This window comes from Rousettus aegyptiacus, unplaced genomic scaffold (assembly GCF_014176215.1).
Source record: "Rousettus aegyptiacus isolate mRouAeg1 unplaced genomic scaffold, mRouAeg1.p scaffold_m13_p_1, whole genome shotgun sequence".
NCBI lineage: Eukaryota > Metazoa > Chordata > Mammalia > Chiroptera > Pteropodidae > Rousettus > Rousettus aegyptiacus.
This window is the reverse complement of record NW_023416284.1, coordinates 43,446,480-43,460,147: the sequence shown is the minus strand read 5'-3', so window position 1 is coordinate 43,460,147 and position 13,668 is coordinate 43,446,480. Positions and strand designations below refer to the sequence as shown.

General features: G+C 36.5%; 1 protein-coding gene across 5 annotated transcripts in view; it reads right to left on the bottom strand.

Annotated features, from left to right (window-relative positions):
* Positions 1–338: 338 nt before the first annotated feature.
* Positions 339–13,668, bottom strand: part of UBE2U (ubiquitin conjugating enzyme E2 U) — a 53,717-nt gene continuing 40,387 nt past the window's right edge. For 4 of the 5 annotated variants that reach the window (XM_036234768.1, XM_036234766.1, XM_036234794.1 and 1 more), the window contains 2 exons: positions 8,074–8,168; positions 339–1,473 (listed from right to left, as the gene is read on the bottom strand). In XM_036234768.1, the coding sequence (XP_036090661.1) occupies positions 1,319–1,473; positions 8,074–8,168 (250 nt within the window). In that variant the 3' untranslated portion in view covers positions 339–1,318. The remainder of the gene's footprint in view (positions 1,474–8,073; positions 8,169–13,668) is intronic. The other variant, XR_004955196.1, reaches the window with a different exon arrangement.

Sequence of the window (13,668 nt, the reverse complement as noted above, 5' to 3'; positions counted from 1 at the left end):
CAGACTTGAAAACATCTAGATAGCCACAGAAGTACATGGACATGAGTATATATAACAGAGTTTTTTCTTTCTTCATAAGAACTAAAATCAGTTTCCCTGGAAATGAGGGAGAAGCTTATTTAATAACTAAGGCCAAGGTCAGGCATGCATATCTATCTATCTATCTATCTATCTATCTATCTATCTATCTATCTATCTATCTATTTATCTATGTATCATCTATCTCTTTATCTAGATATACATATACATATATATATACACGTACACATACATATACATGTTCCTATCTATGGATATATAGTTGTACGTATTTATATCTATAGGTATTTATGGTGTTTGTGGAGAGAGCTTTGTGTGTAGGTAGTAGGTAAGTCTCAAAATATGTCTCTCTGAAGGCAAAGCAATAATCATTTAAAACAAAAGGAAGTGCTTATTAATATAGCCTAGAAGCCTAGTAAGATAAGGTCTCTGTTAAATTTTGGCAATATGAAAAGTCTTCGGTGACTCTAGTGAATTTTAATCGAATAGTTTAAGCAGGAGATATATTTTATTGCGCAGTAGGTGCAAATGTAAAGCGAATTAAAGAAAGAGAGCAAATGATAGACTACTAGTAATAAATCTGACTGAGAAAATATATGAATGATGCAGTGTTGAAGGATATAGAAATGCAGGGTCATAGGTGTAGAATAGGAGTCACTGGCCACATCTGCAAGTTGAAACGACACAGCAAAAAGAAGGGGAGAAAATAAAGATATGAGAATATGAGGAGATGGCTAGTGAAGTCAAGGAGAAATCAAGTCAAGGAGAAATCAAGTCAAGGAGAAAACAGGATACTTATTCTGGGAGAAAACAAAGAGAACATTGGTGGACAGGCAGCATTTTACCCCTTGAATGAGGAGGGAACAAGATACGAAAGAAGATGGATGCAGAGAACTACATAGATCCCTCTGTTTGGGTGAATGTCCAGGTGCTGAATCTCCTGAGTGCTCCCCTCCTATTCCAGCCTCTCCTGACCCATGTCCTCCCTGCAAAAACTTGCATCCAGCAGCCTGGCCACTGTGGGTGTAATACTATCAATTGGAACACCACAGCGAACACCCCCAACTTGCCTAACAGGTTCAAAGAAGGATGTGGAACTCAAAAATTCAAAGCAACAAACTGATTGATTTGTACTTCTATTTCTAATTTGTACTTGCAGTGAGAACATGAGACTAACTTGAACAAAATGGAATCCAAGTTCTGGGAACCTTCCAAAGTTGTTGTTTGAAGCTGAGCTGTGGGAGAGGCTGTTTATTTTTTAAATTCTGAAAAATTAGACTTAATCTTCTAAAGTATCTGTATTAAGAGTGTTGGTCCAGGCAACCAGATCTTCCACTTCCTCTTCCCACGGCTCATTAATGTTTTCGTAATCACTCTTCCACTCGTCGTCTCTGTCATCAGTCTTTGTGACGGTATCTGTTTCAATTTGTGAATCTGGAAAAAAAATTGAACTGCAATGGTAAATATGAAAAACAGGAATTCGGCAGAAATGCCAGGCAATACAATAAAAAGAGAAGTGTTCCCGCAGTTGTAGCACGGTGTCTAAGATCATGTGAGTGAATGAATATAAGCAACCTTTGCAAACTTTCTGAATTTTATATTTTGCAGTTAACGTTATAAATTATTTCTTCCATTTTGGTTAGTCTTTTTATGCTTTTTAAAAGTTTATTCATTGACTGTGTATTTTTACTGGGACCCTGCTAATTGCCCGAAGATGTGTACGGGAGGAGGTGTCCACGAACGCTTCAGCAACACAAGGACAGAATTGCTGTGTCTAAGTGAAAACAGACATGGACGTTGAAAGAGGAGGAGCAATGTTCTAAACAGAGAAGGGCAAAGAGGAGAGGTAGGAGCACTTTAGGTAGAGGGTACAGTGCAGACTAAAGCACAAGCGTCTTAGAGGACTTGACAAGTTCGGAGGTAATCAGAATCAACATTTCAGTATTTACACTGTGCCAGGTGTTATACTAAGCAGTCTACGTGTATAATATTAACTTAGAAACAACCCTTGTGATAGGCAGGTATTATTTATCCTTATTTTACAGATGAGGAAATCAAGACTGAGTGACCTGAAGATGCTCGCTCAAGGACGTCCAGCTAATAAGAATTAATCTCACATCCACGGGATCCAAAATCACCATGTAATAGTGCATGGAGAATTCAGAGGAGCTGGCTAGGTAGGCAGAGGCCAGATTAGGAAAGCCTCATACATCACGCAAAGGAGTTTCAACTTTCTTGTACAGGTCTTGTAAACAGGAAAGTAAACTGATTATATATTAAATACACACACACATACACACACACACACACACACACACATAGTATCTATATTTCTCAATATTTTCACTCATCATGGGGAACTTGCTTTCTAGGGATGAACCCTAGTTAGTGCTACTTATGTTCTGCTACCTCTACCACCACACTGCATTCTCTTTACTTCAGCATAGTTGTCACCTGATTCATTGCCTAGTCTGGGTTCCAGAACAAGTTCTATTGGCCTCATATGTTTATTTCTGCAATTACACATCGAATAAACCTTGTAATATTCACTGTCTTCTAGTTGTACTGTAGACAAGGGTTATGAATGAATTGTTCTCTTAGTCTCTTTGGTTTATAGAAAAGTTTGTAGAGAGATTTGAGTTCGGACAGCTGCTATTATTATCTTATGAGTACCCTGGGGTCCCCAATGATCAAGTTATCATTTTTGTATTTTAATGTTAATCTTTAGCTTTTATTAATTTAAAATTGAATTCTGTCTTTTCCTTGAGAAAACTTTCTATTTTTTTCTATAAACATATCATTGATGGATTGACTCTAATTCTTTCTAACTATATTTGGGCCCTCCTGAATTCACATGCTTTGGATTACGAGAAATATAGAGTCCAATTCAGACCCATTTAAACAGTAGGGAAACATTTTATCTCACAAGAAAGTCAGAATTAGGGCGGGATCAGATACACTGACTCAACAATGCCGTTAAGGACAAGTCCTTCCCAGTGCTCTGCCTGGCAATTTTGCTGTTGTCTTCATCTTGAGAGTCACAGCAAGAGGGCTGTGGCCATTCTAGTACAACTCACATATGACAAGGCAACATCTGGAAGAAAAAAAAGGTTTTTTTTCCTAGGGTCTCATTTTTAAGAGCAAAAGAGATCCAGCGAGGCCCCCAAAATACAGTTCCTTTAAGGTGGCATGGTGTCATGCTGTGCTCTTAGTTGCTGGCAAGGAAACTGGGGTTACTATGATTGGTGATCAAATTATTAGGATGGAATGAATGTTGGGAGTCAGTCACTCTGACCATTTGTCATCTAGTTCCTGCCCTGTTAAAACAACAACAACAATAACAACAACAGCAACAAAAAACTCCCAGGAAGTATACAAAGAAATCCTGGGTAGATGAGCATAGTGTAGTGTGAAACAAATATAGAAATGTTTCCTTATGACATATATATATATATATATATATATATATATATATATATATAAAATTTTGAAGTTCTTTCCTCCAGATAATCTTAAGTATAATGCTGTCTGAAAAACCTTAGATTTACTGGTTGAAATCAATAATAGTAACTTTGTTACTGTGTTAAAATAAGTTATGAAAACACAAATTCTAACTGTCTTATAGTTTGCATGTCTATCTTGGGATGGATCCTGAAAACTTGGCTTATCATTTTTTTTTAAATCTTAAAATAATTAGTGAAGATATTAAAAATTTGTTCTGATGGGTGAGCTCTGATTATTGTCAAATGGTTTATTTCCGTTCACTTCTGTGTAAGTCTGCATTCAGTTATGAAAACAGAGCCACTAAAAATAATATGAGAGTGGAGGACATTAGTATGGGAAACAGGGCTTACACAGTGGTGGGAAGATGTGGGGTACTGAGGGTCTGGAAGGCTACAGCTGGGGAACTGGAGAAACAGTCACTACCTACTTTAGCCTGATGCACGCACTGCCATGAGTGAGAAAACCAGGAGTTCGTGGAGAAGTACAAGGAGCTGTACCCAAAGTGGGACAGAAATCAGAAGTTCATAGAGATACATGCGAGGCCATCATATCTTTAAAGTGAGAGTTTATGAAGAGTTGCCTGCAGTTGCTGTGTCTGAGGAAGCTGCCCTGTATGATATAGATGACTTCAAGAACAATGGCCTCTTTTTCCCTCCCACCTCCTAAATCTCAGGTGAATTTTTTTTGTTGGCAAACTATGACACACTAAACCTGTCTGCCAAAAAGGAACACAAAGTTCATTCCTTTTCTAACTGAGTCACACCTCCCTTTGATATCCTGTGTAAGTTCACTGTTGCTATATAATATATAACCACAAAATCTCAGCGACGTATAATAATAAGCATTATTTTAGGTGACGTAGCTGCAGATCAGCTGAGGGTTGACTTCTTAGGGCTGGGCACGCCTGAGAAGCTTGGCTAGGGAAGTGGGCTCTGTGTCTCTCATCTTTTTCTGGGCTAGTCTGGGCATGTTCTTGGGATGATGGCGAGAGTGAAAAAGAGCAAGTTGAACTGCACAAACCCTTCCTAAACTCCCATTAATCCATTGATCAAAACATGTCACATGGCCGTATGAAAAGTTGCTCAAGATCACTAATCATCGAAGAAATGAAAATTAAAATCACAATGTGCTATCATCTCACATCTGTCAGAATGGCTATCATCAATAAATCAAAAACAAGAGTTGGTGAGAATGTGGAGAAAAAGGAACCCTCACACACTGTCAGTAGGATTGCAAATTGGTATAACCACTATGGAAAACAGTCTGGAGGTTCCTCAAAAAATTAAAAATGGATATACCTTTTGACCCAGCAATTGCACCTCTGGGTATTTATCTAAAGAAAACCAAAACAATAATTTGCAAAAAATAATTCGTATGCACTCCTATGTTCATGGCAGCACTATTCACAATAGCCAGGATATAGAAGCAACCTAAATACCCATCAACAGATGATTGGATAAAGAAGCTATGATTTATATATACAATGGACTATTACTCAGCCCTAAGAAAAATAAAATCTTACTATTGCAATGACATGGTTAGACCTAGAGTTATTAGCCTAAGTGCAATAAGTCAGAGAAAGATAAATACCATATGATTTCATTTATATGTGGAATCTAAGGAGCAAAAAAGAACAAACTAAAAGAAAACAGACTCACAGATACAGAGGACAATCTGGTGACTACCAGGAGGTAGGAGAAAAGGGTAAAGAGTTAAAGAGGTACTAATTAGTAGTTGAAAGATGGTCACAGGGGTGGGGAGTAAAGGCATAGGGAATGCAGTCAGCAGTATAGCAATGGCTATGTAGAGCCAGACAGGTGATAGAGTAATTGGGGGGATCATTTCATAGACTATATAAATGTCTAACTAATGTATTGCATACTTGAAAGTAATTTAAAAAAAAAAAGTGAAAAAAACCCATGTCACATAGCAAAGCTCTAAGTCAAGGGTCAAGGAAGCACAGTTTGCCCATCAAGGTAGAACAAGATAGGGAGTTAATATTTCTGAACAATAATCAAATTTGCCATAACCTCCTAGGTACAGTCTCTTAGCAGTAAGGTTAGACACAAAGGATTGTCTACCCCATTTTCAAAGAGGGCAAGTCTTGGGACTAGAGACTTAATTAGTTTCTGGACATTCCTTAAAATATTCTCTCTTCTAGCTCACCTTTATTAATATTTCTCACTTATCATGGGTTTATTTCCCTTTTTACAGAATCAGAGCCGCTAAAAGCATGACAACTCTTCTATCATTCATTCACTCATTCATTCACAAGCATTAAATTACTACTATATGCCCAGAACTGTGCTGTGGCAGATTGAGAGGTAAGCAGCCCCTTCCCTCAGGAGGTCACTTTCTATTGAAGGAGACTGGCAGGAAAGAGGTTAATATAAGATAGCACATGTGGAGGATAAACTCTGAGGTGGCCCATCATAATCACCACATTCTAGCATTCACATCTTTATATAATCCTTGCCCTTTTAAGTGTGGGTGGGACCCGTGACTTAACTTCTAGTCAATAAAATATAACGAAGGCGATGGACTCTCACTTCCATGATTGTGTTACATTACATAAAATTCCATCTTGCTTTCAGACTTGCTCTAAAGACTCTCCTTGCTGATGGGCTGAAGTAGGAGGCTGTTTCGGGAAAGCCCACATGGCAATGAACTGCAGGCAGCGTGTGTAGTTGAGGGAGCTCTTCAACCTACACTCAGCAAGAAGCCGAGGCCTCAGTTCTAAGCACAGACAGATGTGAATTCTGTCAATAACTACAGTGATTTTGGAAGCAGATCCTTCCCCATTCTCCAGATAAGAATGCAGCCCAGCTGAAAACCTGATTGTAGCCTTATGAGATACCAAGCAGATCATCCAGCAGTACTGTGCCTAGATTATGGGTACATGCCAACTGTGAAATGATTAATATGTGTTGTTTTAAGCCATTAAGTGTGTGGTAACTTGTTAAGTACCAATAGAAAACTAATAGAACATGATATGGCATGATAAAAGTGCTATGATAGCCTATAGGGAAAGTTTCCTGGAGAAGGTAATACCTGAGCCGAATCTCAAAAAATGAGTAGGTATGAGAAAGGAAAAAAAAGGAAGGAAGGGTTTTGGAGTGAAAGTATGAGAAAACATAGTGTACTTGGCAATTTTTTTTGAAATGAGAAAGGAAATAAACAATCGTGACACATAGGTGTGGTGTTTAAGGTGTGCGTGGGCAAGTGACAGAGATGTCACTAAAAAGATAGATGCATATCAGAGCATTAAGGACTTTGCCCTGTCAAAGAATCTAAAGTTTTCCCTGAACAATATGGGAAACAAAAAATTTTAGCCCCAGTAAAACATAAGCAGATTTGAGCTGTAGAAAACATCCTGACAAAGCGTGGATAAAAGTTGTTGTAATCACCAACTTCACCAAATGATCTCTTTTATGGGTGAAGGTGGTAGTGATGTTGGAGGGTAGAGGTTGCAGACAGGAACAGAGAATTCACGGAGGAAGCAGAGAGTAAGGCTGGAAGAGGCACCGTTTCTCACCAATCCTTATGGGTACCCTGAATTTTGGAAGGATGCAGAGTTGAATAAAGACTGAGGTTGATGATTTAGAGGAAGAAATCTAAGTAGTACAAAACAGGCAGGAGGAAGGGAAATGGAATCTGGCTAGGGAAAAGTAAGTTAATGATATGGGCACAGGGCCCTGAAGAATCACTGAATAAAGATTATCGCCTGTATGTAGCTTTTATATGCTATTGTGCTTAAAGGACAGGTGACAAGAAAAAAGTATTATTCCTAATACTTACAGTATTTTCCAGTTCACAATGTTGTCATTTTAGTTACAAGAATCCTGTGAGATAGGGCAGGATAATAGAAACGAATACTTACTGAACATTTTCTATGTACTCAGTACTATCTGAGGATGAAAAAACTGAAGCTCAGAGGTTGATTTTCCCAAAATTATACAGACTTGGTGTCTAAACCCAAGTTTCTGCTCCTGAATGTCTTGCTTCCCACTGTGAACTACCTGATTTCTAGTATGTTACCAGCTCTCTCTTCCTACTTAAGACTTGCCCTCAACCTATCCCAAGTGTTTTTTTTTGAAAAACATTATTTTTCAAAAGAGTACCAAAAACAACATGACTAACATTATTCCTTTATTTTCAGCCATACTGTATATATCTCTGAATTTACAATGTGTTTTAGGGATTAGTTTATTTAATGTTTTGCTTATTTTGAATGCTTCGATACATTTTGAAACTTAGCTTTGGATTTTTAAATTGTATATTAACCTATTAAAGGACAGTAAGCGTGAAAGTATAAGTGATTCATTTTTTTTTTCAAAGCTCCAATACTTATGTAAGTAATTTGCTTTTTGTTGTTGTTTTATTAGTCAGAAATAGTTAAAGCAACCTAAAAGGAGAACATAAGATTAAGCCTCACATATTTAAACGTTCTTGCACTAGCACACTTTACATTTATTATGACTAATATTTTAGTTTTAAAAAAGAAAGCAAAATAGGCTAAACTCAACTTACTTGGGGTTGGGCAGAGATGAATTCTTTCGGTTTGATAATTGCCTTTGTAAGGCCTTTTATTTTCTCTGGCATACTGAGCTATGGCAGCAGGATACCTGGAATACAAAAAAGAAGAAATTATCTAATTTCCCAAATGAATTTTGGGGAAGTATATATTTCTTTTGAGAAAAATAAGACAAACAAATCAAATGAAACAGATAAGTAGAACAATGTGCTTTGGACATAGTGTCACTCTGTGTACTGACTAATGCAATGGGAAACTGAAATTCCAGTTTATGTTTTCCAACAGAAATTAGAAAAGCAAACAAATATGCTGTAAGACTAATATTGTAAAAATATTTAAAACATCATCTGGCAAGGTGTATTAGCTTCCTAGGGCCTCCATAACAAATTACCACAAATTTGGTGATTTAAAATAACAGAAATTTATTTTCTCACAGTCCAGAGGCTAAAGTCTGGAATTAGGTGTTGGCAGGGACCATGCTCTCTGCAGGCCCTTGGGAAGAATCCTTCCTTGCCTCTGCCTACCTTCTGCTGGCTTCCAGCAATCCTTGGCGTTCCTTGGATTGTAGCTGCATCACTTCAATCTCAACCTCTATCATTATATGGCCTTCTTCCCTCTGTGTATCTGTCCTCTCCTCTCCTTATAAAGACACCGGTCATTGCATTTAGGACCCACCTTAATCCAGTATAACCTTATCTTAACTAATTATATCTGCAAACATTCTCTTTCAAAATAAAGTCATATTCTGAGGTCTGCGTGGACATAAATTTGGGGGAAATACTATTCAAACCGCTATATAAGGGAACAATTTTACCCCCTCAAAATTCATGACCTATCCTGGAGGGAAAAAACACCTGGTAGGAGACATCTATGAACCTAAGTCAATTCATCTCAGCATTTCCTTAGAGAAGGAGTTTATATGTGGAAGTAAAAATTTAGAAAAAAATTTATTTGGGAGTGATCAAATTTTGGAGTTTATTATAATGAGAACTTTTGGTGAAAATAGTTTATTGAGGAAAATTAAGTGGCATAAAAATCTTTTTGTCTCACGAGCGTCCCCTCTACACACTACTACTGAAAAGTTCATTCATTTAAAAAATGGCCAGTGAGAACCTACCTTGTGCCAGGGATTGTGTCTAGAGGAAAAAGACAAGGTCCCTGACCCCATGAAGAGACAAAGATGAGCAAATAAGAAAATCAAGATAAACACAAATTAACAGTGGTATGTGCTATGATAAAACTAACACCTTAATAAAATAATTTAAAAAGTAAATTGTTTAAAAATAAAATGTTGCATGAAAGTACTGAGAGCAAACAAACATCCTTGTCTTGCTCTTGATATTAGGGAAAAAACATTCAGTCTTGTATTATTACATACATAATGTTGGCTGTAGTTTTTTTCATAGATGTGCTTTATCAGGTTGAGAAAGTTCTTTCCTATTCTTAATTTTTTTGATTTTTTATAAAAAATCAGGACTTGGTGTTGAAATATTCTTCAACAATTGAGATGATCATATGATTCTTCTTATCTTATTTTTTTGAACTTTCGAAGTGTTAAGCCAAGGTTACATTTATAGTATAGACTCCCTTTGATCATGTATAATAATAATTATTTATTATAATTAATTGTGATCAACTGAGGTTTATATTAGGAATGTAATCTTGATTTAACATTAAAAAAATCAATGTTTAAAATGTTTAAACAATGTCATATATATATTTGGATTCAATTTGCTAAAATTTTTCCATTTTCATGTATGAGATGTAGTGATCTGTAGTTGTTTTTTTTTTTTCTTCCTTGTAATGTCTTTGGTTTTGTTATTGAGGTAATGCTGACTTTATAACATGTATTGGAAAGTGTTCCTTTCTATTCTATTTTCTGAAAGAGTTTGTATATATTGGTACTATGTGTTCCTTGACTGTCTGGAAGAAATTCTCCAGTGAAAACACTGGGCTTGGAGTTGTCTCTGTGTGAAGACTTCATTTCATCTATGTGGTTGAATTTATTGGTCTGAAAAAGTATCTTACCTTCATTTTAGAGAGAGATTTTCACTCGGTATAAAAATCTAGGTTAACAACTTCTTTCTTTCAAGCACTTTAAAACTGTCATCCATTATCTTTTGACTTGCAGGTTTTCTGACGTGAAGTTATCGGTTATTCTTATCTTGTTCCTCTACATGCAATGTGTGTGTTTTCTTTTTTTCCTTTGCTGCTTTGAAGATTTTTCTCTTTAACATTGAGTTTCAGCAATTTTATTATGGCACATCATAATTCACCTTGGTATGTGTGGTTTCTTCGTATTTCTGTTTCTTAGAATTCATTGTAAATTTTATTTTGTTGGATGCTGAATTGTGCTATATTTCTTGAAATATGGTTGTCCATTGTTCCAGTTCTTATTCTACTGAACAAGATGCAGCTGTGTATCATGCGAATCAGTTTGGTAATACCGAAGCTTATGTCTGAGCTTTTTTACGGGTCTAGAACAGCTTTTATTTGGGGGCCCCACAACTAAAGCATGATCTTTTAAAAATTCCTATCCAGTATCCATTGAATTAAAAGGTCTAGCCACTCTAACTAGCAAGAACCCAACTATTTCTAGCTCTCTCAGAACCTTGTCTGACAAAACAACAAAACAAAAACAAAAACAAAAACAAAGAAAAACAACATATCAAGAACAAAAACAATAGAATTTTATTTTCCTCAAGAAAAACATGATGTTAGAAAAATAATATACTTTGTTCATATCTTTTTTCTTCCACTAATAAATCTGTTTTTTAAAAAAAAAACTATGAGATTAATATTTCCTTTTTATTCAACCATTTGCCTTTATAATTGAAAACATAAATTATAAAAAAATATTTTGTGTCACTAAAGATATGCAAATTAAATGACTATAAAATAATTGTTAACTTAATAATTATTAAGTTAAAAAGAAAAACAAAAACCTGAATGCTTGTTCATTTTAAATTCTCAGTAATTTTGGTAGCATTGTAAATTGCTACATGTTTTTGAAAAGTAACTTTATGTATGTAATGAGAGTTATAAAACTTATCGTATCCTTATATCCAGTAACACAACTTTTATACATGTTCTATGGGAACTTCTTGGCTTCCTTCTGGTTTCTCCTTTCAAGGAGAACAAAATCCAATATGCCTCTGGGAAACCACAGCCCTTCTCACTCTCACCCTGCTCAGACCTAGGCGGAAGCCAACCCATGTATCATATTTCTGTGGCTAGGATAGGGAGAGGGGAAATGGGGTAAGCTGTTGAGGGGAGGGCAAGGGGGATGGGGAAAGGAAGAGAAAGAGACAGAGATTCCTCAAAAGAATGTTCTATGTGGGAGCAGTATCAAAGGAACAATTTTCTTAAGGAAAAAAAAGCCCAATATCTTTTTTAATTGTATCAAAAACCCTCTTTTTGAAGATAGGTGAAGGGGTAAGCAGCCTTCAGGCATGGTATTTATAATATAGGAACCTCCATCAGATTCTGTGCTACAACCAGAAATCCATGGTAAAGTTTTGGGGCTACATTCTGAGAGAGAAAATGATAAAATGAATTACAACCATAAGAGGGGAACAATAAAGAGAATGGAAATCATTTAAAAAAAACAAAAAAAGTTGAAAGAACTGGATGTGTGTGATATTGTGATTTATACATAAGAAATATGTATTTGGTCTTTGTTCCCATTTCTGGCACAGAACTCCCGAACCCCTTAGAATTTCCTAAGAGAGCAACAATGGTGTCTCTTGTTATAAGGTTAATGAGGTGACTTTTGGATCTCACCCAAGGGTGGGAGTTGGTTACCAGTAGGAGCCAAGCTTGTGGTTAGAGAATTGAAACTTTCAGTCTCACTCCTGATTTCTGAAGAGGGGAGGGAAGAGGCACTTGAGGTCTAATCCATCGCCAAAGGTCAATGACTTAGTCATGGCTAGGTAATAAAGTCCCCATAAAAGCCCAAATAAGGACAACTCAAAGGACTTTATTTTCAGAGAGCTTCCATACTAGGCAACCATGATGCTTCCAAGTGCCGTGCCACTATGCCAGGGCCCAAGCTCCACCAGGACAGAAGTGCCTTCATTCAGGACCTCCTCCCCCTCTATATCTCTTCATTTGGCTGTTGATTCATATCCTTTACTACCTTTTATAATAAATCTGTAATTTAGTGAAGAAATAGGTTTTCTTAAATTCCATGAGCCATTCCAGCAAATTAACTAAACCTGAGGAGGGTGTCATGGGAACTTCCAACTTACAGCTGGTCAGTCAGAAGTGCAGGTAGCAACCTGGGCTTCTGACTGGAGTCTGAAGCAGAGAGAGATCTTGTGGGACTGAGCCCTTTATCTGTGGAATCTGATTCTATATCTGAGTAGATAGTGCCAGAATTGGATTGACTTTTCAGACACCCTGCTGGCATCCAAGAATTGCTTCTGGTGTGGGGAAACCTCCATGCACATGCTGGAACTGGGTATGGAAACCTCTTTTTAGTATGTTTATTCTGAGAAAGAGAAAACTTAAGAGGAGTTGAGGGAAAGATATGACAGCTATTTTCTGAGACTTAAAGGGTGATCCCACAAAACAGAAGAGGCTTATTTGTGTTACTTCCAAGGACAAGTAGCGATACTTTCTGCCATAACAGCATCCCCTGCACCATGCCTTCTACCCATGTCAAAGCCATCCTTTGTTTTTCAGAGTCTGAGCTGCTGCTTGATCTAATAGAAAGCTTCATGGGTTGTAGCATCTGGCAGCCATGGATTTGAATTTCAGCTCTGTCACTTATTGAGCGTGTAACCTTAGCAGAGAAACTGAATAAAACGTTTCTGTATATCTTATTTATAGAACGAAGATAATTTCTTATTTTCTGGAAGCTTTTGGAGACAAATGCAAAAGCACAGAGTACGTGTTCAATAAAAATCTGTAAAATGAATGAAAGAAATCTGGAATAGTTGAATATCATAAGATGTTCGATTTAAGTTAAAAATAAGGAAGATTAGAGATATTTGAATGCCCCTTGAAGTCCTGAGCTCCCTGTCTCTCAAAACATCCAAGCAGAGACTAAGTAGTTGCTTGGCAGAAATTATTTTTTAAGAGAGATTTTTCCCGTTGTCAGTATTTTTTCCCCCCATGTTTATATTTAAAAGAACATTTCCAGTGTTTATTCTAATGCTAATTCTCTCTTTAACCACAAGATGGCATCCAAGGTTTAATCTTTGGGGAATAAAAAACCTAGCATTCCTCCTTAAAAATGCATTTAATATATAACTATGTCAACCTATAAAATGTTTAACTTCTGGAACTCTGAAAGGATAGCACAAACGTACATTAAATTAATGGACGCAGCATAAACATTTTCTATATAACTGGAGAAAAGAGAATCAAACAGTTATGCTAAAGGGAGATCACATATGTTTGTGAGTCAAAACACTCTCAGAATCAGACACTACAGGAAAAACCACAGAACTTTGCAATAGAAGGTAGATTTGATTTGTGTTTATAATTGGAGAGGTAATATTTTTACACTTACTTGAAAATTTTAGGCTTTTAAATCAGTACATATAAACAGGCAGATCTGAAATAATTTAGTTTTAGTTTTCAAA